The sequence below is a fragment of the Talaromyces proteolyticus genome, assembly GCF_021365285.1.
Source record: "Talaromyces proteolyticus strain PMI_201 chromosome Unknown BGW36scaffold_2, whole genome shotgun sequence".
Lineage (NCBI taxonomy): Eukaryota > Fungi > Ascomycota > Eurotiomycetes > Eurotiales > Trichocomaceae > Talaromyces > Talaromyces proteolyticus.
The window spans coordinates 141,692-169,270 of NW_025764278.1; the positions used below are offsets into that span (position 1 = coordinate 141,692).

At 46.9% G+C, this 27,579-nt stretch overlaps 10 protein-coding genes across 10 annotated transcripts; 7 read left to right on the forward strand and 3 right to left on the reverse strand.

The window, feature by feature from the left end:
- Positions 1–596: 596 nt before the first annotated feature.
- BGW36DRAFT_354503 (glycoside hydrolase superfamily) lies at positions 597–2,215 on the forward strand (the record flags this gene model as incomplete). The annotated part of the gene is made up of 2 exons (XM_046213530.1): positions 597–1,560; positions 1,611–2,215. 2 exons carry the CDS (start codon positions 597–599, stop codon positions 2,213–2,215), a joined length of 1,569 nt encoding a protein of 522 aa, XP_046076087.1.
- A 2,216-nt stretch (positions 2,216–4,431) lies between these two features.
- BGW36DRAFT_457422 (uncharacterized protein) lies at positions 4,432–6,041 on the forward strand (the record flags this gene model as incomplete). Its single annotated transcript, XM_046221970.1, has 5 exons — positions 4,432–4,622; positions 4,675–4,811; positions 4,874–4,994; positions 5,047–5,176; positions 5,260–6,041. 5 exons carry the CDS (start codon positions 4,432–4,434, stop codon positions 5,548–5,550), a joined length of 870 nt encoding a protein of 289 aa, XP_046076088.1. The 3' UTR covers positions 5,551–6,041.
- Positions 6,042–6,411: 370 nt separating this feature from the next.
- BGW36DRAFT_333664 (TLC domain-containing protein) lies at positions 6,412–7,705 on the forward strand (the record flags this gene model as incomplete). Its single annotated transcript, XM_046212881.1, has 2 exons — positions 6,412–7,285; positions 7,367–7,705. The coding sequence occupies exons 1-2, from the start codon at positions 6,425–6,427 to the stop codon at positions 7,703–7,705; spliced, it is 1,200 nt and encodes a 399-aa protein (XP_046076089.1). The 5' UTR covers positions 6,412–6,424.
- A 545-nt stretch (positions 7,706–8,250) lies between these two features.
- Positions 8,251–9,387, forward strand: BGW36DRAFT_312011 (uncharacterized protein). Its single transcript, XM_046212495.1, has 2 exons — positions 8,251–8,667; positions 8,744–9,387. Exons 1-2 carry the CDS (start codon positions 8,350–8,352, stop codon positions 9,008–9,010), a joined length of 585 nt encoding a protein of 194 aa, XP_046076090.1. The 5' UTR covers positions 8,251–8,349; the 3' UTR covers positions 9,011–9,387.
- Positions 9,388–10,278: 891 nt separating this feature from the next.
- BGW36DRAFT_393523 (flavin-binding monooxygenase-like protein) lies at positions 10,279–11,872 on the reverse strand (the record flags this gene model as incomplete). Its single annotated transcript, XM_046217820.1, has 2 exons — positions 10,279–11,547; positions 11,603–11,872. 2 exons carry the CDS (start codon positions 11,870–11,872, stop codon positions 10,279–10,281), a joined length of 1,539 nt encoding a protein of 512 aa, XP_046076091.1.
- Positions 11,873–12,985: 1,113 nt separating this feature from the next.
- On the forward strand, positions 12,986–15,139 carry BGW36DRAFT_333671 (uncharacterized protein). Its single transcript, XM_046212882.1, has 3 exons — positions 12,986–13,323; positions 13,383–13,701; positions 13,755–15,139. Exons 1-3 carry the CDS (start codon positions 12,992–12,994, stop codon positions 14,943–14,945), a joined length of 1,842 nt encoding a protein of 613 aa, XP_046076092.1. The 5' UTR covers positions 12,986–12,991; the 3' UTR covers positions 14,946–15,139.
- A 654-nt stretch (positions 15,140–15,793) lies between these two features.
- Positions 15,794–18,153, forward strand: BGW36DRAFT_82439 (5'-nucleotidase). The gene is made up of 2 exons (XM_046222616.1): positions 15,794–16,212; positions 16,276–18,153. The coding sequence occupies exons 1-2, from the start codon at positions 15,950–15,952 to the stop codon at positions 17,945–17,947; spliced, it is 1,935 nt and encodes a 644-aa protein (XP_046076093.1). The 5' UTR covers positions 15,794–15,949; the 3' UTR covers positions 17,948–18,153.
- A 205-nt stretch (positions 18,154–18,358) lies between these two features.
- On the reverse strand, positions 18,359–20,408 carry BGW36DRAFT_286994 (uncharacterized protein; the record flags this gene model as incomplete). The annotated part of the gene is made up of 2 exons (XM_046210470.1): positions 18,359–20,306; positions 20,374–20,408. The coding sequence occupies 2 exons, from the start codon at positions 20,406–20,408 to the stop codon at positions 18,359–18,361; spliced, it is 1,983 nt and encodes a 660-aa protein (XP_046076094.1).
- A 904-nt stretch (positions 20,409–21,312) lies between these two features.
- On the forward strand, positions 21,313–24,270 carry BGW36DRAFT_333680 (putative flavin carrier protein 2 precursor). Its single transcript, XM_046212883.1, has 4 exons — positions 21,313–22,177; positions 22,241–23,010; positions 23,076–23,576; positions 23,645–24,270. Exons 1-4 carry the CDS (start codon positions 21,796–21,798, stop codon positions 23,903–23,905), a joined length of 1,914 nt encoding a protein of 637 aa, XP_046076095.1. The 5' UTR covers positions 21,313–21,795; the 3' UTR covers positions 23,906–24,270.
- Positions 24,271–24,501: 231 nt separating this feature from the next.
- On the reverse strand, positions 24,502–25,769 carry BGW36DRAFT_82480 (uncharacterized protein). The gene is made up of 3 exons (XM_046222617.1): positions 25,537–25,769; positions 25,314–25,471; positions 24,502–25,262 (listed from the first exon to the last, which is right to left on the reverse strand). Exons 1-3 carry the CDS (start codon positions 25,715–25,717, stop codon positions 24,705–24,707), a joined length of 897 nt encoding a protein of 298 aa, XP_046076096.1. The 5' UTR covers positions 25,718–25,769; the 3' UTR covers positions 24,502–24,704.
- Between the last annotated feature and the right edge of the window lie 1,810 nt (positions 25,770–27,579).

The following is a 27,579-nucleotide window of genomic DNA, read 5'->3' on the forward strand; positions in this document are numbered from 1 at the left end:
AGCGTGAGAGGGGATTGAAGATATTCACAACTACGGACGTTCCAGAAAACGGAGAAGGCGGATTGAGTCACCAACCGACGCCCAGAAATTACCGGCCAGTGATATCCGGAAGATCAAGGGGCACGATTGCCAATTTTGTATTAGGCTTACAGGATGGATGATAAGCTAGCTGTGTTACATCCGACTGCAGACACAACAAAACACAATAATAATGGGTGCCCAGGAGAGAAATTGAACATTGAAACTAGACCGGCCTGCTGTGAAAAAGAAGTCAAAGAATTATCCCGCATCTAAGCTGGAGGTGCAGGGTATTTTCGTTCTCGGTTCTTTCGGCCAAGAATAATGATGATCTACATGATCAGCATGGTGTGATTTATCTAGGCCGAAAAAGAATGGGGCTGCCTACTGATAACTATCTTGCATTAGCGCCGAGGCATTTCCATCCGCCAGATACTCGTTTCCTGATTTTCATCACCACCTTCGCTCCCATCTGAGAGACGCTTTTCGCTTTGTGTTTTTTCTTGTCTTCTTTGGGGGAGGGGGGAATACCATATTCCTTGCGAAATTCAAAGCGATACGTTATGTGATCCCGCATAATGAAACCCTCTCACAAGTGGCCGCCGGCGTCGCTGGCAAAGACAATACAAAGACACCCCGTCCTCCGGCCTTTGCAAAGACTCCGATGGGCGATTACATTGGTGGCCATCGTCGTCATTATCATATTGGCGATCGCATTGGGTGTCGGTCTCGGCCTTGGACTAGGTCACACCAAGAAAAACGCCTCCGCGTACTGCTCGGATGAAAAAACATATCAACTTGATAGCATCACCGCCCCTATTCGGGGCCACGGTAACCCGGGTTCTGCGCGAACCTGGAACTTGAGTATCGATGACACAGAGTCTGGTTATAAGCAAACTATCGCAGGCTTCGGCGCAACGGTAACCGATGCCACGGTTAGCTCGTTCAGTACCCAATCGAACGCGACGTTGAAAAATCTGTTAAAAGAATTGATGACCGATGCAGGAGCTAGTTTTTCGTTGATGAGACACACCATCGGGTCAAGCGATCTATCGTCGACGGCCTATACATATGATGATAACGACGGCAAAGTGGATGAAAGCTTGTCAGGGTTTGCGCTTGGAAGTCAAGGGACTGCGATGGCACAGCTTCTATCCCAAATGAAGAGTCTCAATCCCAGTCTTAGAATAGTGGGTTCGTCGTGGAGTGCGCCAGGCTGGATGAAGTTGAATGGAGCGCTTGATGGCAACACGACCAATAACAATTTAAATGATGGCTTTCTCACTAGTGGGGGAGTTGGTAGTACAGGTTACAGCAATGCGTTTGCCCAGTACTTTGTTAAGTATATCCAGGCATACCAAAATTTCGGTGTGGATATCGATGCGATTACAATCCAAAACGAGCCCTTGAACAGCAAATCCGGGTATCCGACCATGTACGTTTATTCCAATGAATCTGCCCATCTGATTGGTGATTATGTTGCACCAGCTTTAAAAAAGGCTGGTTTGGAGACGAGTGTCTGGGCATTCGATGATAATACCGGTTTGTGTGTCTTCTTTTATCCGGCTCGTCGGATACTAACACATACACAGATAGCGCATACTACCCCCAAGATGTAGTCAACTATGCAGGACAGTATGTTAAGGCTGTTGCATGGCATTGCTATGCCTCTCCAGCCAATTGGACCGTCCTCACTGAATTCCACAACCAGAATCCAGATGTGGAACAGTACATGACTGAATGTTGGACTTCTGAGAGCCTGAACTGGACGCAAGCCGTACAATTTACCATGGGACCTCTCCAGAACTGGGCAAACGGCGTGACTGCGTGGACATTAGGCGCAAACCAAGACGCCGGTCCACATCTTATTGGCGGTTGTGACTCATGTAACGGATTAGTGACCACAAACGCCAATGCGAATTACACACTCAGTATATCGTACTACATGATTGCGCAATTCAGCAAGTTTATGCCACCTGGTGCACGCGTATTGCAGGGGAATGGGAGTTATACCTACCCCAATGGGAACGGAATTCAGAGTGTGGCAAGTCTAAACCCGGATGGGTCACGGACGGTGGTCATTGAGAATAGATTTGGTAACGATATCTATGTAACTGCGGATCTGTCCAGTGGTGCAACATGGAGTGGAAATATTCCAGCCAGCAGTGTTACGACCTGGGTTTTGCCGAGCGATTGATTCTTGCATTGTTGGCGTTCATGGTGAGACATTATTCGTGTTTAGATTTCATGATATCAAGAACATCTTGACTTAATGACCTGTCTACTACAATTCATCATCTTTCTCCAAGAATTACCATCATAGCAACCTAATTCAATAATCACGACCCAGTTCCCGGGCTACATTGAAAAACTGCTAAAGAATTCAGCGAAATTTCATACGCTAGAATATCCAGTTAATCGCATTGAATTCCTCATCTATAAATATGCTACTTTATTGGGGCTTGAGATAATCAATACTGTAGGTAACTCGCTCTCCTTATGATGTCAAAAAGTGATTCCTTAGATAATGAAAATCAAGGTTCCTGTCAAATTAATCAAAAAATTGTATTTACTGAATCGCCATTATCCTAACGCCCGTATTGAATTATCGTCACATTGGGAGGGCCTGATATTTTTTTTAGAGGTATGATATGATACTAATAAGTAAAGAGGGCTGCGTAGTGTGCTTCAGCTGTTACCAAAATACGGGTAGCGTCATCTTATATAGTATGACTTCCGTATCATAATGTCGATTATCAAGTTCGTTCGCCGCCTTTTCACTTGTGTAACGAAATATGATCGCAGGACATTCCCGAAGAGATTAAAACAACCCCGGACTCATCAGTGAAATAGCATGAAATAGGATTAATGCACCTTCATGATTCAAAATGTTGCACACAAGTCAAATTGCCAATGTCTTCACCGATATTAATCATTATAATCTGCGCGTATTTATCATATAAACTGACACCGTCATTTAAACACAAGGAAGCCAATTACTTCAAAGCTCAAGCCTAAGAGTTGCCAAAAATGGGACGTGGATTTGAAGTTTTGGCCCCCTCGTTATCCCTAGTCATAAACGGGAAAAGCCCGTAACGATCTTGTCAGCCGCCCCAAGAGGTGCGTTACAGAGCGATTCTGGCGACTTTGATTGGAAATTCGTATTTTTATTTTTAAAATCTTACTTCACTAATTTCACTAAGCATCATAGACGAGGAGAAATAAACAAAAAGAATCGGTGATTTGCAATTCAGCTTCATATTTGGTGCTGGTATTTTCTGTGCACGACTTTTTCATTTGAAAACTATCCATATCGTGCAAGAGGCAGTTGGCACTTGACATGGAATTAGTTGGAACGCGCTGTCGGTGATTATTGTTTTAAGTCCTGGTGGCCTTGCTTTTTGGTGCGGTGTTCGTTGTCTCTATTTGTGCCTCATCCTAGATGTCGGGAAGTAAAACATGCACTAGGGATTGATTTTCAAGTAATCCTGCTGCTCTTTACATAACTACATCACTCTCTGAAGATCAAAAGCAATGGACTTAGGAAGGTGACATGCGCCATACGAAAGCAAGTATTATTGTAACAGCATAGAAAAACTGAACTCTAGGTCCGTGGGTAAATTAACCAAGTCACCACGCAGTGACTAGTAGTCACTGACTACAGACTACGGAGTTTGTGCCCAGTTAGAGCGTTGTATGATGATACATATCTAATCCCAGATCGACTAGAATAATGACCCCGGAGATCCTTTGCCGAAAGCCCAATTTGGGGGCGGAGAGACAGCGTAACACTAGCAGTGCAACTTGTCGGAGCAATGCATGTCTTAGCTTGCTCGTCTAGGGTCCAGGGATTCTACTAAACATCATTATTATTTCTAGCTGAAAGCCACTGTGGAGCTTTAGCAATCCTAATTGTGCTCATCCCGTCATACTCGCTGATGGGGCCCCATCATATATAGAGGTTCAGCGCGCCTACTTGAAGGCCTGTCTGGGCCTTACCCCATATTTATCATCTCCAGATTTCCACAGTTCTTCAAACGTTCAGCACGATTCATGACTCGGGGAGAAGCTGACCTGTTTTAAGGCTGGCAGGTCCAGCTGGGCATGGTGTGCAAGAATGGTCGACATCCAAAGCGCAGTGTCCATTGACAAACATCGGTTTCTGGTTGAAGCCTTTATCGAATTTTCAATTTCCATTGTCGTTATTATAATACGAATCTTTGCAAGGACGAAGATAGTGGGTTTTAGAGGATGGAAACTCGATGACTATTTTGCAATTCTCTGCATTTTGCTCTGGGTTGTTAGTTTCCTCCCCATTTACATAGAATACTCCACCCAAGGAAGCTGTGGCAGATTTGAAATGTAACATTCTTTTGCTTTTCTAATCGTTTCAAACAGAGTCAGGTTGTCCTAATGAATCAGGTTCTCAATAATGGAGTGAATATTGGTATTTCTGATTCGGAGCGATACAAATTGACATTTATGCCGGAGGAGTACGCCCGATTTGTATACGGTGCCAAATGCTACTACGCAGCTTGGTTCGTGTACATGAGTCTAATATGGGCCCTCAAAGCCTGCACGTTGGTTCTTTTCAACCGCATAACGTGAGGCTCATCTATCACTTGAAATAAAGGGCTTCAGTTGACCATATATTAGGCTCGGACTTTGGCAACAAAAGGTTGTTAAGTGGAATGCAATTTTTGTCGGCCTTAGTTATATTGCAATTATCTTAGCATTCTGCCTGGAATGTCGACCAATTCAGGGTAACTGGCAAATATACCCGAATCCAGGTCGTGAGTATCGTCCTTGGATTTGGAAAAATCGGAATACCAAGCTAAGAAATTCACCAACGTAGGGCAATGTACAAACGATTTACTCAACTATTACTTGATTGGGCCAATTAACATTCTGACCGACGCCATTCTCCTCGTTGTTCCTTTTCCTATTGTCAACAGAACAAATATTTCTTTCTCCAAGTATGCCAACCACTCTTTACTAAATATTAATATATACTAACGGACTGATTAGGAAAATTGGCCTTAGCTTGTTATTATCTTCTGGGGTATTTATCATTATCGCTTCTAGCCTCCGGTGGGCGATATCAGTCAATGATATCGCTAACGTTAGCACTGGTGCTGCGTGGGCCATACGCGAAGGTGTACGTTTATTTGTTTCTAAATTCCTTTCAGTTGCCGAAACATGTATATCAATATATATTAATATGCTGATAAACTTTTCTAGTTCATCGCAACTATAGTTGTTAATCTGCCGCCTATTTACACACTTTTTGCTCGACTTTCCAAGCGCGACAGCGAGCTTCTCATCTTCGAACCTCCCGTCAACAATGGGCGCTCAGTTACTACATGTATCGGTATGCAGCGCGTCGAATCCTCCCAGAATAATCACGAAGACTCCAAGAATTTTATTTTTGGGCTGGGAAGGAGAAGAAGTGACAGCAGTGATAGTGGAAGTCTTGATGCGAGGCGGGCCAGCGAGGGAATTAAAATCACTACAACATATGAGGTTGCGTAATTTATTATTGTCGTTTACAACAAACAAGAATTTTATCATTTGATAGCGTTTGCACAAGGCTACCTTGAGCAGGGTTTGGGGGTTTCTGTTTTGTCACAAATAAAAAATGTTGTGGTACTTCTGAAGGAATAGGCGAAATATGAATTGTAGTTGCAAATGACGACTTCTTAAGTTGAATTATGCCGGTACTTATAGGTATGGCGTTGTTCATGCTATTCTCATATTTTGAGCATCTGCCAGTAGACACATAATACAAAGCGGCCAATGTGTCCAGTGTTTGAGTTCTTCTGTTTAATTCAGTAATCAATCGTTCAGGGCGCAATATTAACGTTTCCCTCCACGATGAGCCTCAACGTCGGTGTTGTGATCCTTTCGAACTGCAAAAAGGGTAAAATTTGGCGCAAGTATTGTTGGAAGAGATACTTCATGATGTATTCTGGCTCATGTCAAGATTTATACACCCTGGCGCAGATATACTATAGTATATTGTGTATAGAGTATAGTGAATAGTGTATCGACTCGCATCTTCTCGGATAAGCTTGATCTTGCGAGGCTTGCGAGATACCCCATACTTACCCCTTTAGGACTAGTACAACACAAGGCTCCATAATTATGCTATATAAGGTCTAGCATACCAGTGCAGCCCCATATATCTCGACAGACTAACCCCGTTGGGAAGGCCTATACAAGACTTATCCCCTGGAGTCGCCTCGTCTACATGGACGAATTGGGTCTTTTGTTGTCAATTGCATCTTCTCAAGCTACTCTTATGTCGTTCACTAGTAATACAGCAATCTCCACGATACTTCCGAGCGCCAGCTATAAATTAGTTTCCAAAGCCCTTGTCCGTCATCGCCATGCGCAATTCCGGACGATGGCTGCATCCAGGTATCAGTTGAGTGATGCTTCTATGCGAGGTCATGGGACGACACGGTTGAGGCAATCTAGCTTATTAGGTCAGAAAACGCCTCTGAAATCTCCGACCAATACGTCGTCTACGACGACCGAGCGTCCGAAGAGCTTGCACAAGAGACGCAACAAGTCCAGGTCGCAGTTGCACCATTGGAAACAATATGCTGTGAAACATACCTGGACAATTCCATCAGTTTTACTGCTCGCTATTCTTTTTTTCTATACTTCCAATCCAACCGAAGACAACGTTATTCACCACCTCATCTTTCTATCCTACAAACAAACGCCAAATGTCGACTCGCTCTCAGGGGCCGTATTGCCTACCCAATATGGAAAAGGGCCATGGGATATTGCATTTGTGGCTTTTTACACTATATTATTGTCCTTTACTCGGGAATTCATCATGCAAGAACTACTACGACCCTTAGCTCGCTTCTACGGTATAAACTCACGTGCAAAGCAAGCACGGTTTATGGAACAGATGTACACGGCAATTTACTTTGCAATTATGGGACCAGTTGGACTGTATGTTATGCGACAAACGCCAGTGTGGTACTTCAACATGAGAGGGATGTACGAATTATTTCCACATAGAACCCTGTCCGCGTGGTTCAAATTCTATTACTTATTCCAAGCAGCATATTGGACTCAACAAGCGATTGTTATGCTGCTTGGTTTAGAGAAACCACGCAAAGATTTCAGAGAGCTTGTGGCTCATCATATTGTCACCGTTGCACTCATTGGTCTTAGCTATCGGTTTCACTTTACGCACATCGGTATTGCTGTTTATCTCACTCATGATATCAGTGACTTGATTCTTGCTGTAAGTTTTTGTCCGCCAATTCGTTTCTTTCTTTAGCAGAGAAAGAGCTATTAGGACCGATCTAACTGTTCATTTATCTAGACCTCCAAATCTCTCCATTACATTGATAGTCCCCTAGTCATACCCTTCTACGCCACTTCAATCAGTGCTTGGGTCTATCTTCGAAATTATCTCAACATACGGATTATTCTCTCCCTTTTTTATGAGTTTCAAACCGTTGGACCCTACGAACTTAACTGGGAGACAGAACAATACAAATGCTGGATTTCAAACATCATCACCTTTGCACTATTGGCAGCCTTGCAGGCTCTCAACATTTTCTGGTTATATTGTTTGTTACGGAACATGTACCGCTATCTCAGGTTTAATATAAAGAAGGACGACAGGTCGGAGGACGAAGAAGAGGAGACGATCGCCTAGAGATGGCCGAAAATCATCCAGACGATGTGAGCGACGCATATGAATGACACTTGCAACAGCCGCAGAAATAGAGATCGAGAATACTATTGCAAACTGTATATCGAAATTCCTGGGCATATGCATGAACTATAATATTTAATGTCTAGAATGTATTAATAGCGATGCCTATATCTATAGATATATACCATTCTTATTGGCTTGAGGTTTAAAAGTTTTGAACAGGGCTTGAAAATTTTCCTTTTCTCAGAGAACGTAGCTTTTGAACTATATTGGTCTTCAAACAATTCAACATCCCTCTTCATTAAAATACATTTTCTTTGTAAAAGTGTATTTCAATTCCAAAATATGAAATACTCTATGATTTTTTACCATCCTCAATTTCTTCGTACTATGAAGGTGTTATTCTATAATTCGATTACACAGTCGCCATATCTTCCTATAGACTGAGGTCTAGGAAGATAATGTTCTTAAAATAGACTTTGATAGCCTCCTACCCACTTTAAGTAGCGGATCGACGTATTGTCCTAAAGAACTGACTTTGGAAGCTGACATATCTCCTTGTGTCAATTGCCAACCCGCAAAAGAAAAAAAAGCTCACAGATTTAATTTTGCACATTGAATGAGAAAGATCTGCAACCAATAGCATGTTACGAGGAAAAAAACTTTGTCGGAAACTCACCGTCTTTGGTGACCCTATCTCTAGCCCTGCATGTCTGCTGAACATATTTTCTGAATATACTTGCGAGGATAGCCGCCATCGTCACCCCGCACATAAGAATAAAGAACTCGTCAATATTCACGCAGACGGCAAAGATATTGAGCTTCATTTATCCCTCTCGGATGGGACCTCGCGGGATGATTCGTATCAGCCCCCACTTTCCTCCTCATACGCCGTCTCTGAAATAGCCATCATTTGTTTTGCTACCAATTCACCAGAGTCCATAGAGAGCGTTGAGAAAAAGGTGTGTCACTAAATTCACGCACGATGATTAATATATATATTTTTTTAAAAAGAATACTAACTCACAAACCTCAAAGTGGATTGGTCAAGTTCTTGACTTGTTGAGAGGTGTTCCTATCATCCTCGTCGGGTGTAGTGAGCCTTCCCAAAGTGACACCAGGACGTTGCAGGAACCCGAAAGTCTTCAGCAAGGCAGGCAGCTTTGTAAGAAGATTGGCGGAGTCTCCTATCTGGAGTTGTCGATTGACACGAGCGAAGGTGCACGCGAGCTTCTAAATACAGTTACCCAGCTCTTGCTTTTACCTCGGCGTCAGAAGAAATTTGTCCACTGTGTTGTTTTATAATCCATCATTTCCTTAGAGATCTCATCCTAAATAATTATATGTTGATTACGGTTGTTCTCTATGAGTTGGCTAATGATAGCTGGCCTATCTGCAATGTTGAGATGAAATCCTGAATAGCGAATAGAAATGATTTAGACTATCAAAAGCTTGCAGCGCCAATGTTATTAAACATAGTTTATATATTTCCTTGGTTCTTGAGTTCGTTTTTGTTTCTGGTTTCTTTTCTTTGCTATTGATTAAGTGGTACTCGCGTTAGGATGGATCTCAGTAGCCAATGGACGAACGGAGGCCACGCAGATCATATTGCTTTCAAGATCCGTATTGCTAAAGACTTGTACTCGAATGGATGATAATAATTTCTTAGTTTAATAAGCATACATGTGTAGTTTCTATCTCTTTCCATTTCTCAGCGGTTCGACTGTGAATTGTATTCCAAATTAGACTAGGTCTGGGAGTGGCGCTGCATGCACAGCCCATAGTGTGGGGTTGGATTTAGGTGTGGAAAACGTTATTGCGTGATGCTATTCGACATATAATTAAAGGAAATCAGTATTAAATTATTTATTTGCGAGTTCAACCAGCTGACTTAAATGATAGTACTGGTTTGGATAGCAGAGACTCATTTTCGCTTCTTAGGCTATGCGAGCCATATCGCGTCCGGAAGCCTACCCAAGATAAATCATAGGTGAAGTATGGCGACAGAAGTTTGAATATAGCATGACAAAAGTGGATGAGGTATAGGAGCCCTCCCCATATCAATACTAATAATATTTCAACTCTTTGTATTATCTACGGTTGGCCCCTCCAAAAACCTAAATTATTCTGAAATAAATTGGTGTATATGCAGATGAAAGATAGGTAGAAAATCTTAAAACTGTATTAAAAACTTTTATCATCTTAGTGTACAACACATTTATCACGGCACCCTAAAGAATATTCAGTAGTCACCCATATGAGCAAACATTTCATGACTCTTCTAAACGATGGACACTTGAAATTAGATAAGTGAATCCTCGCTCGATTCTGATTGATTATCTGCTGGCTTACGGAAATGGCGGTCCACGGCTTGATCGAGAAGCCAACAAAGACAACTGATGTTCAGGGGAAACAGAGGCGGGGTGTCAGGTGCTAGAGTATGAAATACCATTCTAGTCATATCTCAAGTTGAAGTATGATAGTAGGATAAAAGGCTGGGCTTGTCATAGTAAGAACGGAATTTTAAAGTCACTCTGTATAATGAGAGCCAAATCTTGATCTGCAAGGTCCTTTCACTCAGCCTTTCCATTCAGTTCGCGAAAACGGTCCTCCTGTTCAACGACTGTTGCAGGCAAGCCGCGGAACATGCCAAAGAAAATAAATGGCACCCACTTCCATCGAAATGGATTGATGATGCTCACGAAGCAATACCAATATATGAGCTCAGCGTAAGTGAAAAAGTCAAACGCTTTCGTAGGCGCAAATTTCTTTAGAAACCTCGTCAGGTCGATCCAGAGTTTCATCAATGGTTCTTGGGGACGCGTCAAAGGATCAACGAGGAACATAAGCAAGAGCCGCGTATATATGCCAATGTGGTAGTTGCCGACAGTTCCGATAGCATTTAAGTAGGTGCTATTCGTGGCACAGATGCTGGGATCTTGAGGTGGAAAAACCTGGAGATACCAGTTTGGCGGCGCGTAACGCTGTTCAAACACTTGGTCTGGAAGAAACGAAATTGAAGGTCGTTTGTAGCCAGTTGCCATAATGATGACATCTCCCCTGACTTGCGATTCATGACCTGGTCCACCCTTTGGTACTCCTTTAGCCCGGTGGTTGAATAAAATACCATCTTCCTCTGCGGAGATTATGTCTCCTCGAAGCCATCTGGCTTTTCCAGCACGGATTTGATCGAAAAGTTGAGAGTTCACCATTGGTGTATCTGTATACAAGCCCTTATTGGCGGGTGAGATGTCGTCGAGATCTCTGTAAAAGAACCTTCTTAAAAACCACTCTGGTATCCAAGAGAGTGAGGTCTCTCCACCGAAAATATTGAGTGCTAACAGCATATCAACAAAGACATTGCGGGGAATCACCCATTTGTCAGAACGCGACAGCACATCGATTTCTGCAGCTCCGCACTTCACAGCATACTCTAAGGCCTCTATAGCGCTAGCTCCACCACCAATAATTAGGACTTTCTTTCCTTTCACTTGTTTTCCATCAAGCTCTGAAGAATGAAATGTTGGGCCTTTGAACTTTTCGTGGCTAGGCAATTGTATCATTTGTGGATCTCCGCATGATCCCACAGCTGCAATAATTCCATCAAAAGTGCCATGTTCCACCTCATTATCGTTGATGATCCACCGACCAGCTGAATTCCTCTTCACCGATTGCACAGGCGTATCGAACACGGTCTTTTTCTCCAGGCCATACCGTTCCCAAACTGAGACTATTTGCTCTTTTATCTTCTTTTGGCTTGGGTAGGCAGAATCCCATTTCACGGACGGGTGAAAGCGAAACATGATGGAATGGATTTGGAGGGCAGATGTCGAGTTCACACGCTAACAATCTGTCAGCTTTTCATAGTAGGCATATTAGGTACGAGGCGAGGCTTACACTCCATATACCGCCTAATCCCTTTTGTTTCACTCTCCCTTCAAAAATCTTGACATCGAATCCATGGCCGACACAGTGAGCGGCAGAGGAGACGCCGGTTAGTCCAGCACCAATTACGGCGATCCTAGGACGGTGAAGCTTATCGGTCGGTGGCGGAGGGGAGGGCGAGAATACAAGGCTCAAAATCTCCTGCAAGGCGATGTATACGAACGCCAGAGGGTGCTTGAAAGCAAAGGCAAGCAGGGATAACGCCCTGTCAATGATCGCCATACTCGCCGCAATCAGTGAGAACTAAAACCGCAAGACTATTCGCACAATGGACCGTCAAGCCAACAACAGTGTCAGTAATAATAATCTCATTGACTGATGGCAAGTTCTGTCTGGGTGTTGGGAGAATTTAGCTGGCAGCAGTATCGATGACGTCAACCGCCAACATGTGATTGTGGGCCGCCACATGCCTTGTTTTGCAATCTCGATTTGTTGCCATTGTCTGTGGATTCTAGATTCTAGACAGATACACGACGCAGCGTCTCTGTTGGTCCATTACCAGGCGGCTAGTGGCGAGGGGTCAGGGCTACGTCGGAGATATTTCTGTGGCATGTGTCAGAAGCTTGGCAGGCACAAAGACGCAGCAGCAAACAACAGAAAGCAGCGTCCCGTGAAAGACGTCAAGTATAGCTCGTACAAAGACACGATGGACGTGATGGATACGACAGACAACAAAGAGCCAGGCGGCTTCATAAAGCAGCAGGCCCGTCAACAGCTGCGAGCAGGCCGCTGGTTGATAGTTTTGAGCTGCCCTAATTCCTGATCTACGCTGTTCGTGCTGCCGCCATGTCGCGGCGAGGGCGCCATGAATCGCGACAAATCGCCAGTTTCCTGCAGTATATACTCGAAAACAACAAAAATAAGAAACAAGGCAAGAAAAACCAGAGCAGCGAGCAGCAGCAGGCGAAAAACAAGAACCAGAACAAGAAGACGAACAAGAAGGAGGAGCAGGGCCACAAAGGCGGTGGCATAACCAAAGGCTGCAAGTGGGGGGCGGTCCTGCCGCAACTGGCCAGCTCTAACAACAGCAACCACCACCACAAGAACAACAACTTCGCCAATTCCACATTCTCCACCTCCAGGTCACGCAGACGCAGCTCATTACTGGAGCGCCTCTGGGCTGTGATCGACCGCCAGTTCCCCGACCCTCCTGATCCCGGCATTGACCCCAGCGATGACCTAGTCCTGCCCGACGCCGACCAGACTTTTCAAGAGCTGGACTTCCGAACAACATGCGTGAGTCTTTCTACGACGCTGCTTGCCATCTACACGCGACTCTCTAGTGCCAGTCCTTCTCCTCATAATTGCGCCGCTTTGTTCGGTGCCCTGGCTGTGCCGCCAATGGCCACCAGCATGCTCGACCAGTTTCTGTCGGGAATTTCGCAGGTAGTAGCTCATCGGCAGGGTGATGATTTACGCGAGCTCTTGCAAGTCCTGCCTGAGCGCATGAGAGATGGATACCGGGCCATGGCTATCGAGCTACGGGCAAACTATCCATCCGGGCCGGGCGACGAGGCTTTGTTGAAACGCTGCGAGGCGCTTGTTCCCAAGACCACAGAAGGAACAACTTGGCCAGCGTTCCCGATATTCATCAGGTCCTACCTAGCTTATCTCCGGGATGGGAATATTTCAAACCAGCTGGAAGCATACAAAGCTTTGAACGGAGTGTTGTAGTAAGTCCATTTTGTCTTTGGCGAGGCCTGAAATTCCATCCTAACTTCCGCGACTACAGCCAATGCATGCAAGCTCTAGGAGACTCCCAAATGGGTGCCATCGTTCTTCGTACTGTCATTTATTTGTCGCAGGTTGTCGCCGGTCTGGCAATGGCGCTCGAAAATGATCCTGAGTTGCTGCGCAAACTACGAGCGGACGAACCACAAGACGCATTCGAAAGGTCGAACTTGGTTGAGGATGCCGCCAATGTTGTTCGTGAGGGTTTCATCAAGTGTCTGACTGATCGTGTTGGCACGACGGGAACAAAAGGTAGACCAGAAGGGAAGCGGGCAGGTGTTTATCTGATGGTTAACCAGTGTCTAAAGCTGCTACATAGGGTAATATGGTTCGTGCTGCTTTTTCCGGAGGACAATAAGTTGATATTCTATAGTGCGGCAGTCTCCGAGGTGCAGATACAATATTTAAAAGCATTTCCGCTCAATCGGCCCCCCTTAGCTTTTATCCAGCCGCGCAGCGAGTGACCTATCTCTACTATCTCGGACTATACCTATTTTCAAACAACCAGTTCTTCCTCGCCCACAAGGCTCTGTGGGAATCGTATATGCAATGCCACGTCAATTGTTACCAGCAAAAGCGCCATATTCTAATCCACCTCATCTCGTGTAATATCGTCATGGGTCGATTCCCTTCTCTAACACTACTGCAAAAACCCGAGGCTCGGGATCTTTCTCAAATATTCATTCCACTGTGCAAACTCATCTGCTCCGGTGACTACTTGTCATTTCGCGACCATTTTAGACAAGGCTCTCCTACCGCTGAGTGGTACATTAAGAATGGGTTACTGTATCAAATACGCAATCGTTGCGAGCTTCTTGTCTGGCGATCTCTGATCCGCAAAGTCTTTATTTACGGTGGCTTTCATGGCGACCCGACGGCCCAGCGGTCCCCGCCACCGATGCTTCATCTCAGCAAATTGGAAACAGCCGTCAGGTTCATCCAGGCACGGCATTCAGGCCATATCGGCGCCGCAACCCTTTCGTCGATTGAAACGAATGGATTCAGTGATGTCTTCACTCTTCATACCTCCAGGGACAGTGACTATGATGTTATCACAGACTTTCCCTCGACACTATCCGCCTCTCGAGATGCGACCGACGACGCGGATTACCTTTATCCACCTGGTTATTATGACCAGAACGGAGTTTTTGTTGAAAATTCCGACGGCCAGCGTGTCCCTGGTCACGAAGACGAAGAATATGCGGGCAACATAGGTGACCTGGTGCCGTATTCCAACGATCACTCTGAAATCGAGCACACGTCGAGGCTACTGCGCGATCTAGAGTCCATTGTTGCCTCTCTCATAAACCAGAACCTGCTTGGTGGTTATTTGACACATAACCCCGCTCGGTTTGTGATTCCAGGTGCTAAACACGTTGGAGCCATGGCGAAGGGCTTTCCAAACGTTTGGCAAACGATCAGCAGTCAACAGGAAAGACATGGCAACGTCGTACCCGCCTGGGTTATTGCACCACAAAGTGCGTTTGACCAGCCAGCACTCACCAGTGCAGCTGGTGGTAGCCGTGTCGTGAATCTAACGGGAGCCAAAGCGGTTGGGTCGTGATGAGGGCTTTACCACTATTTTCCTCTGCATACAAACACAACCTTCTTCTGTAGTTTTGGTAAATATTGGCGTTTGAGTAAGAGTGCTACCATGTCGTTTTGGGTATACCCGCATTTGTGTACTCTATTATATCTTCCTTTTGGATTGAATTTACCCGAGCTCGCAGTCTTCAATACCACATATCACGTATCACGTATCACATATTACATATTACATATCACTACCAAGCCGCTATTCATCAATCTGTTTTTCTGTAGATCGCTGTTGTCGCGGCCTCAGGCATCCATGGCTGTTAGCCTGTTTGGGCTTGGCTGCAGCTTCTCCATTGTTGCGCGGCAGTCTCCGGGTAGCTCCATCCCATGCTACTTGCCTCCATGCTACTTGCCTGCCTGTCTGTCTTTGCTGCTGTGTGTTTGCTCCTGGGCACTACTTTCGATGATATCCTCAGCGTACAGCGTGGTACTTGGGCTTCTTTCCTGTGCTCATCGACCGTTGGCCTATTCGATCCTCTCTGGGTAGTTCGCCCTTCCCCGCAGACCGCCAATCTTCCCCGCAGGAAGACGCTTTCACGCAGAGCCCTCTCTCCCCGTCGTTCGTCATTGGGCTCTGCTTCATAAAATGCCATTGCCAGCCGAGTCCGATGGCCTGACTGTCACTTACTCATCTGGCAGACAAGGGCCGCCGGACCTGCGGTTACTACACTACAACGACGTGTACCATGTCGAGTGAGTTTGAAACGCCTGTTTCATCTGCGTGTCGCGCTGATCTTGATTTCCATTACCACCAACTAGACCAGGCTCATCTGACCCCGTTGGTGGTGTTCAGCGATTTCAGTCAGTCATCAACCACTACCGCTCCGACTCTCAATACGCCTCTCTTCCGAACCTATTAACTTTTTTCTCCGGCGACGTGTTTAATCCCAGCTTGGAAAGCTCCGTGACAAAGGGGCGGCATATGGTGCCGTTTCTCAATAATGCTGGAACAGACGTTGCCTGCGTGGGTGTATGTTGCTGTTGCAATCTAGGCGGACGGGCGGTACCCTGGCTGATGCATGTAGGGAATGTCATTTACAGAATCATGATTTAGATTTTGGTGTCGCTCAATTCAGACATCTACGCAGCCAATGCAAATTTCCTTGGTTACTGGCGAATGTCCTTGATCCTGCTTTAGGGGAAGATGTACCACTTGGGAATTGTGAGAGAACAGTCATGTTGACTTCATCGAACGGGATCAAGGTGGGCGTAATTGGACTTGGGGAGCGGGAATGGTATTCTCTCCTCTCTCTGCGCTGGGAGTTATTCATGTGTTTGGCTGCATGCTAATTTAACAGGTTGGATACGATTAATTCGCTACCGCCAGGGCTGGTCTACAAATCGGCGTCCAAAACGGCCATGGAACTAGTACCGGAATTGCGCAAACAAGGTGCAGAGATTGTCATTGCAGTAACTCATCAACGTGAACCAAATGACAACAAACTGGCTGAGAGAATACCGCCGGGTTTAGTTGATATCATCCTTGGTGGACACGATCATTACTACGCGCATTCAATAGTGAACGGGGTGCACGTGCTGCGTTCAGGTACAGATTTCAAACAACTCAGCTATGTAGAAGCTTACCGCAACCCTAAGACTGGCTGGGACTTTAATATCATCCGCAGAGACATTGTCAGATCGATTCCCATCGATCCTGACTCGGAAAGGCTTGTCACAAAGCTCACGTCTGCGCTTCAATCAAAACTAGAGAAACCAGTTGGCTACACGGCCTCGCCTTTAGACGGGCGATTTACTACTGTGCGCACGCGTGAGTCAAATCTCGGCAACTTTGTTTGTGATCTCATGCGCTTCTACTACAACACCGACTGTTCTATTATGGCTGCGGGCACGATTCGTGGCGATCAAGTCTATCCGCCAGGCTTGCTACGACTAAAGGACATATTGAACTGCTTCCCCTTTGAAGATCCTGTGGTGGTGCTGAAACTATCAGGCAAGGACCTTGTTGACGCCTTGGAAAACGGTGTCAGTCAGTTACCCGCCCTCGAAGGACGGTTTCCTCAAGTTTCGAATATTACATTCGAATTTACCGCTTCGGGGCCACCTGGCAGTCGAGTAAATTGGGTAAAAGTCGGCGGGGAACCCATTGACTACGAACGAAAATACACCCTCGCAACCAGAGGGTACATGAGCCGCGGCAAAGATGGATATACGTCTTTACTGGTTCAGTCGGAAGGCGGCGAGGTCGAAGAGGTAGTCTCTGAAGAAAACGGCATGCTGATTTCCGCCATTCTAAGACAGTACTTCCTAAGCCTGAAAGTAATGGGCAAATGGCGACGGATGAGTGTGTCTTTGCATCGCCACTGGGACGATGTTCATTCCCGTCTACATGCACAGACTGGCGGTGGCTGGGTCAAAACCCCTTCTCCAGCTGCTGAAAGAAAGGACAATAATTTGTGGAAGACCACCACCACCACCACCACCACCACCACCACAACAGAAGAACACAATATAAGTGTTACCAAACAGAAACGCCCTAGAATGCGCCGATACGGTCGTTACCACGATCACAACATGCATAAACAGGGTCATACCCACCATAATTCTCATCAACACAATAGAGCATCCTCGGCAATATTATCTGCCACTCTATCGAACTCCTACCCTTCTTCCTCTGAGAACTCGACCGCGACAAACACGCCGCATGTATTAGATTCAGAATCAGACTCGGAACCGGAAATATTAATCTCTTCGCACGAAGAAACCAACTATGTCACTTATACAGCCACCTCGCCTGCAGAAGAGGAGAACCGCATGCGTCTTGCAAGAAAGGTACTCAAGAAATGGATGCGCTTGGCAGGTGTGCAAAGCAGTGGCTGTGTGGAAGATGCTGGAGAAGAGTTCACTCCCTCATGGACCTGGGGAATCGCGCCGAGGCGTGAAGGAAGAATCTTGGTTAGGGCTAGAACGGTTGATTACAGAAAAGAAAATCTCCCTGATGGGACGATTTGAGGTTGTTTGGGTTGTCCAATTCTTACGTATTAGAGCGGTATGAGTGATATAAAGATAAATGGTTGATAAATACTTTGGGATCGATTGATGTATTTAGGAAATTCATCTAGAGCATTCTGGTCGCTATTTTGGGTCGCCATTTTGGCATGCTATATGGTAGTATAAAACGAAGTAACACATGTAGGACATGGAGGAGCCTATGGAAAATGAAATAATGCAATAGAGATGAGAATAAACGCCCGGAATAGTCAGCAATCAATGCTGTCAATTGGAAATGAGACGAGATGGTCGTGATAACATGCAAAAGAGGTATCGTGCATTTTTGAGTGCTCAGAAACATATGAAAGCTGGGAGGGTATATATTGAGGCATTAAAGATCGTACGAGTAGAGTATCGTCGTAGCAACCGGTACTAGCGACGCTCGCTGACGGTCCATCTTCGCTTTGTAGCTGGTTCGCGTTCCTGCGCGGTAATTGCGCTACTCCAAAGTCCTCGCTGTGATTTAACTTCCTCTAGTGGCGGTTTCGAAGATGACGGCTTCGCGTTTATTGATGTTTGAGGAGATATTTCATTTGGGTTGCTGCCCGACAATCCAGGCTGGCTGAAGTAAGGCATGCTGTCTTTTTCTTCTAGAACACTGTCCTTGTCAACTTCAGACGACATCGATCCCCACAAGCCAGAACCTTCTCGAGAACGATGATGGCGGGATGAATTCGTTGTAGCTGCCCGGTGTAAGCCAGGATTACGGGTGGGTTGCGTAGATATTTCGTAGCTGTTTGGAATAAGAACTGGGCGTCCGTCACCTCGATGCCGATATGCTGAAATCGACCTGGACCGTTCAAGACCAGGATGAGGGAGCTGAGGAATCGCAAGAGGGTTGGACGTAACATCGAGGTGCTCCGTTGATGCAATCAGAGATAAGTCGTAAGCTTCAAGAACAGATATGTCAGACACCTGACGAGTATGTTCATCCTGCTCATCCTGTTTCTTATTTCTTGGCTGGTTGTCTGAATCCTTGATTTTGAAGACGTCCTTGCGTACTGCCATTGTGAGGGAAGCCATGGCCACATCTATGAGGACTGGTTGATTTGTCAGTGCACCAATCAGAGCATTACAACCAGCTCCATGTGTAACAAGGACCACTACTGTGTCTGTTTCGTCGTCCTCGTGATGATGATGATGCCGATGGTGGTGTCCATGGCTCTGTGGTTTCTCATGGGCATACCAATCCAGTAGATTCAAAAGGCCATTCCGAAAGCGCTTATGCATCGCACTCCATTCCTCACCATACTCTCCTCCATCTCCCCAATTCGGTGGGTCTCTCATACTGTCCCACTGGTAGTCGACATCAACGCAGGCGTCTCTTGCATGGGCAACGTAGCCGGCGGGAATTGAATCGGCCGGTGAGATGGCATAGGATGGGAGTGGAGGAATGTAGCCTTCGAAAAATTCTTCATGATTGTGTGAATGTGCTCGGGACAACACATCACGGATAGTAAATCCTTTTACCAATCGTCCGCCGCGCAGTCCATCATCGTGTCCTGAGCGGCCGACCTGGGGCAAAGCATCGGCTAGTGAACCCATGCCTGGGAACTTGTCTTCTTCATTGTCCGTGGCAGGTGACGATGGTAGCGAGCTATTTTTCCATCCACCTGGAAAGTGGCCGGTGGGGGACTGGAAAGCAGAGTCATTGGCACGCGGAAGACCCTCACCACGTCTCAAGAGGTCTGCCTTTGCTCCCGCAACCATCATCACTGATCCTGGAGGGGGAGTTATCTGATCATAGTAGTCTGGCGATAGCCATTCTCCTAGGAAGGCATCGATTCGCAGGCGGGTCTTTGAGACCGCCTTGGGTTGTTTCGCATGGCCGTTTATCTTGTCCTTGTCCCCAGACTTGGCTAGCCTCTCTAGCATATTTGGGGTCGACGACCGGAATGGGCTTGTGGACGGCGATATCTCCTCAGATGAAATATCTGGCGTCGGCGAACCCTCGGCGCCGAGCCGTTCCCTTTCAACGCGGTGATACTGGCTCATGCCCGCACTGATCGCAATCGAGGTTTGGACGCAGCGGAGGAAGGGGGAAGAATGGATGACCACCCTATGCTGCCGCACTTTCTTCGGCACTCTCTGGTGCAGTTCTTCTGGGCCGGAATCAACCGCATCTTGGAGCGTTGTAGTCGAGCTGCTTGCAGTGGGTGAATGATTCTGCACGGACTCTTCTCTCGCCCTCAACAGGCTGGCAATACGAGCCCCAAGAGCGCGCCCTTGTAACCATCCACCGTATGTGAGAGGAGGGTCGTAGGGTGTGGGCGAAGTCAAGTGCCATTCCTTGTCGACGGCATCGATGCGCGCTCCGTGGCTAGCCAGCGGAATATCAGTCACGTCTGGTCGGCGAGTACAAGAGCAAGGACACATGCAGGACTCACCGGGCGATGATGACGACGGCAGGAGGTTTCTCCATATTGTGCCGTGTTTGGTTTTGCTTAGCGTCGCTACCGCCTGGGCGGGGGAGTTGGTTGAGTTGAGCTATATAAAAAATCCAGAGGTTTATTGAATTGTCTTTTCGGGCACGGCCAGCTGCCACCCCGCAGTTGCAGCGTGCAGTCGCAACAAAGCTGTATCAGCTTTCAACGGCCATCGTGGCACTCTGTGACACTCGGGGAGATCGCGCGGTTATCGAGAAGCGAGGCAAAAAGGCGAGACAAAGATGGTGGCAGGTCACGACAAAGACGATCTGGAGGAAGGAATAACTAATTAGTTAACTAAGCCATGATAATTATTAAGTTAGTTGGCGGAAGGCGGCAGATCGGGCCCGCTGGCTGCAACCTGTCCACCAGTCTCCAGATCGGCCTTGTCCCCGTGCGATACTTCAAATGTTACTAATGCGAAGCAATCTTCAATAATATCATTGATAGGTGTATGTACATGTAGTAGGTCGTTGGTGTTGTGTTTTCACGTCACCTTCAATATCAATTCAACATTCGCAATTTAACATACAGGTACTGCGTGTTATAATAATATATCAAGTTTGACAGCCATATTGAATTCTTCACCCGTGGCTTGAGCCCAATGAACAAATACTCAAAAATGTTTATTGTCTGCCAACAACTGCAGGAACAAATTAATATCGCTGGACCAAACAATTACAATAAGATAAAAGAAAAAGCTTTGCATGACTCGAAACCACGCCATGGACTGTTGGTCATCTAGGCCACGCCAGGTCATGTGACTCGTCCACTGAGACATCAGGGATCTACGGCCGGTGATTGGCCATTGTATGCTCAGCCACACCGGCTGCCCCACCCGCGCCTGGTTGCACTGTCTCAGCGTCGCATCATCACCGGATCCCTTCACATTATTGCGTTGTTACATTCTTGCATTCATGCTGTTCATATGTTATTTCCGTGAAGACCTTACATATAATTATTGTTAGATACCCACCTCTCACCGTGTCTACTTTGGGCCTGCACCAACCCCGGATCGCTCCTGCAAAACGCGACATCTACTGGCTACCTTCAACTCCACGGCATCTCGCGGAAGACGCTAGCGTCGAGATCTCTTCTCAGTTCTCAACCTTAACCTCACTCAGTCCAACCTCTCGCTCGTTCAGTCCCGCTGTCGTCGTTCGCTTCGTTTTCTCTGCAATCGGTGCCTCTCGCTCGGTCGCAGCCCGCCCTAGTCTCGACCCCCTTGGATACCGAGCCCCCTCGCGCAGTGTTAGATCGACCGAGTAACCAACATAGTGGATGGCGTTGCATTTGGTGCGTTAAACAGGGTAGACAGGACGACCCAACCCCGGCGTATATAAATTGGTATAAGGGAACAAACACTTGGCAGAATATATTACGATGCGTTCGCTTTTTCGCCTCCCGCTGCTAGCAGTCTTCTCCTATCTGCAATGCGGTGCTGCCGAAGAGTATCTGCAGTCTACATCGCTAGAGACTTGCATGGATGACTCTCTTATCACTGCAAGTCTTTTTGATGTGACTTACTACCCTGGAAACAGTACAATATCATATAATATCAACGCAAATGCTTCCGTCACTGGTAATGTCTCCCTGACCCTCCAGGTCATCGCCTACGGCTATTACCTCGACCCTATCGACATTGACCCCTGTGGTGGCCAAACATCTTTGTCCACAAATTTCTGTCCTATTGAAACAGCTGGTGCGCCTCTTGATTTAAAGGCATCTAGCAGCGTACCGAGTAACGTCGCCGGCAATATTCCTTGTATGTCTTGCTCTTTGGTCCAATGACTGCCTTTGCCAGGAAATGCTAACTATAATACAACAGCTGTGGCATATACTGTGCCTGATCTGGACGGCAAAATTCGCATCTATATCAACTCAAGTAGTGTCGGACGAAGGGTCGCATGTGTGGAAGCAGAACTGTCTAATGGCAAAACCGTCTACCAGAAAGCCGTCGGATGGACGCTAGCGGTTGTTGCTGGATTAGCATTAACAGCGTCGGCCATTGCTTCCGGACTTGGGTTTTCCAATACTTCGGCGCATGTTGCTGCAAATGCGCTATCCCTCTTCGGTTTTTTCCAAGCCCAGGCCATGTACGGAATGACCTCGGTTACCATGCCGCCCATCGTTGAGGCTTGGACGCAAAACTTCCAATGGAGCATGGGCATTATTCGAGTGGGATTTCTTCAAACCCTCAGCACGTGGTATCAGCAAGCAACGGGTGGAACGCCGTCTCTTGTCCTCCAGTCACTGACCATCACATCCGTTAGCGTACAAAAGCGATCTCTGGAACTGGGTAAAATTGCCAAGCGGGCTTTGCACACGCTCACGGCGCGAGACAACTCTGCGTCTTCAAACTCGATGGTTTTGAAGGGCATGCTCCGAGTTGGATTTCGGGCGAAAATTGAGCCTACTAACATTTTCATGACCGGGTTGATTTTCCTAGCGGTTTTCTTCATGCTGGTCATTCTTTTGATCGTTCTATTCAAGCTGTTCACCAAGCTTGCCGTCCGGCTAAGGTGGATGCGAGCGGAAACATTCGCAGATTTCAGAAATGGGTGGACTAGCGTGATGCGCGGCATTTTGTTTCGACTTGTAAGTATTATTCTGTCAAGCCGTGCTTTGCGCCTTCTTGACACTTGCTAATCAATACTTGACAGATTCTCATTGGCTACCCTCAAATGGTTGTCCTGTGCCTGTGGGAACTAACCCGCCGCGATTCGGTTGCAGAAGCTATTTTGGCTGTCCTCATGATCCTTTCGATGACTGTTATCTTATTCTGGGCAGCCTTCCGGGTGCTTCGCCTCGCCCAGCGATCCATTTCCATGCATCAGAACCCGGCTTATATTCTATACTCGAACCCCAAGTTCCTACATACGTGGGGTTTCTTGTACGTTTCATACCGAGCAACCGCCTATTACTGGGTCTTCCCTACCCTGGTGTACATTTTCGTCAAGGGTGCCTTCATCGGACTCGCGCAAGGTTCTGGTGTCGTGCAAGCTATCGGCCTTTTAATTATTGAAACCACAGCACTCATCTTTGCCTCCATTTTTAGACCATGGATGGATAAGAAAACTAACACGTTTAATATTGCCATTTTCGCGGTGTATTTCGTCAACGCCGTGTTTCTACTTATGTTCACCAGTGTCTTCAATCAGCCGGTTCGTCGTCTCTCTATGCCCCTGCTCTTGCTCTCTCCTTCTCAAGTATCTAATCATCTTCGTAACAGGCAATTGTCAACTCCGTGATGGGCGTCATCCTTGTGCTATACAATGCCATATTCGCTCTTATTCTGTTGCTCCTAGTGCTGGTATCCGCGTGCTACGCTATCTTCTCTAAGAACCCGGATCTCCGTTACGAACCGGTGCGAGATGACCGTGGCTCGTTCATTCGATCGCAAACGCAGCTCGACGTCAACAAAGAATTAGATGCTCTTGGCGTCGCCGCCAGAGGCGAGGATAAACATCCTTACGATGGACAAGCTTACTAGATGACGATCCATCATATGTCTCTTTCATATTTTGTTTATCTCGTCTGAATCTTTTCTTTACTTGGTTTCATTTCGAATGGTGTTCAGTGGTAGGGAGCATTTGTGTTCGAACTTTTGAGTATAAGATCATTGTTAATAATGGTTGACCTTGGGTTATTGTCTATCAGTGTTAATCAGTCTGTCCTGTTATCTTATCCTGGCCATGCAATACTCGGCGCACGGTTTGTGTTCGTGTATCTGTACGATTTTCATTTTTTTAATTGTTTCATATTTTCAATGTTTCAATGTTCACTGTCTTGTACATATTTCGTTAGTGGACTAAACATTACTCTAACCATTGTGAATGACATCTGGAGGTTTTGGATAGATATTGTGTACCAATCAATTCACTGATGTATTATTTACACATAAAGCATTGCAATATGTTCTTCCACGTGCTTACTTAATGGGAGACATTTTGGGGGGGAATATTTTGATTACGAACTGAGAGGTTCGTCCATGAAGCTAGCTGCCTGCTCGTGTCGTGACCGTCAGCGTTATTATATACAAGGGCAATTGGCCAGATAACCCGCCAAAAGGTCACTATAGCAAAACTGTGTCGACGCTGTTTGGGAACCGTGCTTTCATGGCAGTCGTCAAGGGAAGGAATGACTGTGTAGACTTTGTTGAGTGATAGAATTTAAACATTATTGTGTGAAGAGAATTGGAACGTAATAACATCAGCCATGATCATGATATAGAATAGGGGGTTTGAAGTCGATCAAAGCACAATCGTAACATAGATACAATTGCATTTGAATTAGAGGACGAGAAGAGCAGCAAGACCAATGGCACCGGCAGCTCCACTGCCAATGGTAGCCATTGGGTGGGCAGCACCAGTGCTGCTGGCACCTGCACCAGACGCAGTGGGAGCACCAGAGCCTGAACCTGAGCCTGAGCCTGAGCCTGAACCTGAACCTGAACCTGAGGCGGAGGTAGAAGATCCAGAACTACCGCTGGCTCCGGCACCACCGGTGCCAGAAGCACCAGCACTGCCGGAAGCAGTGTCGGTAGGAGAAGCACCACTGGAAACAGAAGCGGAGCCAGAGCCAGAGCCGCTGACTGCGGTGTAAAGAGTTGTGCTACCAACGGTGTTGGTCTGAGTTTCAGATCCGGAGGTTGCCGTTGTCAAAACCGGTTCGGTAGTGTACGGAGTTGAGGCCCCAGAGCCACTAGCACCTGCACTGTCAGCGGCAGTATAAAGGGTAGTGCTGCCTACTGTGCTAGTAATGACATCGGAGCCAGAGGTGATTGTTGTCAGAACAGGTTCAGTGGTATAAGGCGTCGAAGTAGCATCGGTAGCTGTTGGGCCAGCTCCCTGTGATCGATGTTAGGGCAAGTATCATTTTAATTGGCAATCAAAACATACCGATCCAGTGCTAGTTTCAGTCCCAGTCGCAGTTTCAGTCCCAGTCGCAGTTTCAGTCCCAGTCGCAGTTTCAGTCCCAGTCGCAGTCTCAGTATCAGTCGCAGTACCAGTGGAAGCGGAACCAGATCCACCAGTCCCAGAAGCACCGCCACTTGCAGCTACAATAAAAGAAACAAAGTCAGACACCTCATCGGCTTTGAGAACGTTGAGCAGGGAAACTTACTAGCTGAGGCGCACATGGATTGGCCATAGGCCTGGACTGACTGAACGTTGTCGTTGGGGCAAGCCTCAACGGTGCAGTCACGGATACCGTAGTCGAAGTCTCTTTTGGTACAAAGGCAGGCAAGATCATTGGCAGGGCATCCCAGGGCCTCGGCTTTGCCCACCATGTTGTTATAGCACATTTGCTGCGGATCGTCAGCCAAGACTGAACAAATGTAGACAGAAGCATGGGGCAGGCAGAGAACATACCCCGCATGAGGAGATGCTGTCGGCAGCCACGGAAGCTGCGAGGAGAGCGGCGGAGACAGCGGCGACCTTCATGATGTGACGACGGCTGTTCTAGAGGGGAAGAGAGTGTCTGTATGAGAAGGAGCTGGGTAGTTGTGGATTGGTAGAATAATATGATGATGATGATACGAATGGTAAGGGAGGCATGCGAGGGGAGAAGGAGCGGGCAGGCAACATTGAAATATATAGCAGCAGACACTGGCATAAAGAAGGAGCCACTGCGATGACTGCACCTTCCCAGTCAGTCACTGCCACAGTGGCCACCGCCTCTCGTCCAAGCTTTCTTCTAGTCTTCAATGGTCTCTCTGCTCTCTGCCTCTCCCCTGTTTTTCGGTCATTGGTACCTATCAATTGATACAACGCCTCCATCGTCGTGCTAGTTTAGCACGCCACGCTAACACGCGCTGCGCTCGGAGTTATAACCTAACTATGACTCTGTACGGAGCACGGAGTAGTTACTGGTGAGAGATTGCTGGGTCCAGGGCTGGCTGCTCCGTGTTTCCATTGCGTCACGATCAAGACCCCCCCATCGATCTATCTCTGTCTCTACCTGACGTCTGCCGCTCCCTAATCTTGCCCAGCGTCGCTGGAAGCGTGTGATATCATTGATGACTGCAGAAGCAAACTTCCTGTTTTTCTTGCAGCTTCGATTAACTGCCCATTGACCACGTTACGTCGTGGCTGGCCCCGAATTTCCGAATTCGAATTACAGGATACGCTACGAAATAGTAGGAATCGGCGATCGCAACCCAATCATCGGCTACTGCGCCACACGGGTTTCCTTGATCAGATCTGGGATCTGCAGGCAGACAATAGTTCGCTGTCTCCCCACAGTGAGCAGCCAGTCACAGTGGGTCTGCAGCCCGACTCGACATCAACGCATGCGGTGCAGACTAATCAACTGCGAGAAATTAGGTTCAAGCTCAGTCGCTCAATATTTCGCCGCCCACGGGTCACAATTGACAAATCATAATTACACCGTCGTGCTGCTGCTTCTACCGATTCCTGACCCAGTATGAGCCAGTCCAATTCGTATTTCCGAACAGTGTTGTACAAGGCAACAATATTGCAATGTGTATCACGGCTGCCGTTTCTCATCGGCAATTTGCACTCATGGGGAGATTACGATTTGCTTCTTTTGCTCGTCAAATTTAACGATGGAGCCGGGAAGTGAAAGTCAGAGAGCAGTATCATAGGAGTTGTCTTGGTGCCGATCTCCAAAGCTACGGAAGCTAGAAAGAGCAGTTGCCATGGTTCTGTTGGGCCTGTTCATTTGGTTTCGATTCAGATTCCCCCCAGAAAGGAGCTTGCAGTTGCAGCTAAGCTTGGACGCTAGCCACGTATACAGGGTGTACTCCACTTCCACGATACGTCACTGCTCCTCACCAGCCACACAGTTGCGAGATCCGTCGTCAGTTCCCTTGCTCGGCCTGCAGTCCCAAATTCGCTCGGTACTGGAAAGGTCAAGACAAGTCGTGGGATGCTAAATTCTGCTGAGAACCCAGAAAGGGTTAGCCTCAGTGACATTTTCACGCTGACTCTTGAGTCTGGAATGTGAAAATTACTCTCTGGTTTCGGCCATTGGTGCTGGTAATTTTACATCTACTTGCGTTGTGGCTGCCAGTGATCTTTGGCAAGCTCATTCTCTCGCTGTTAAGCCCGAGAAAGCAAGGAGGCTAGCTGTTACACCATCATGCTAGATATATTTCAGCAAGGGGTTAGAGTTTCTCAAGAGAAACTAATAGAAAAATACTTG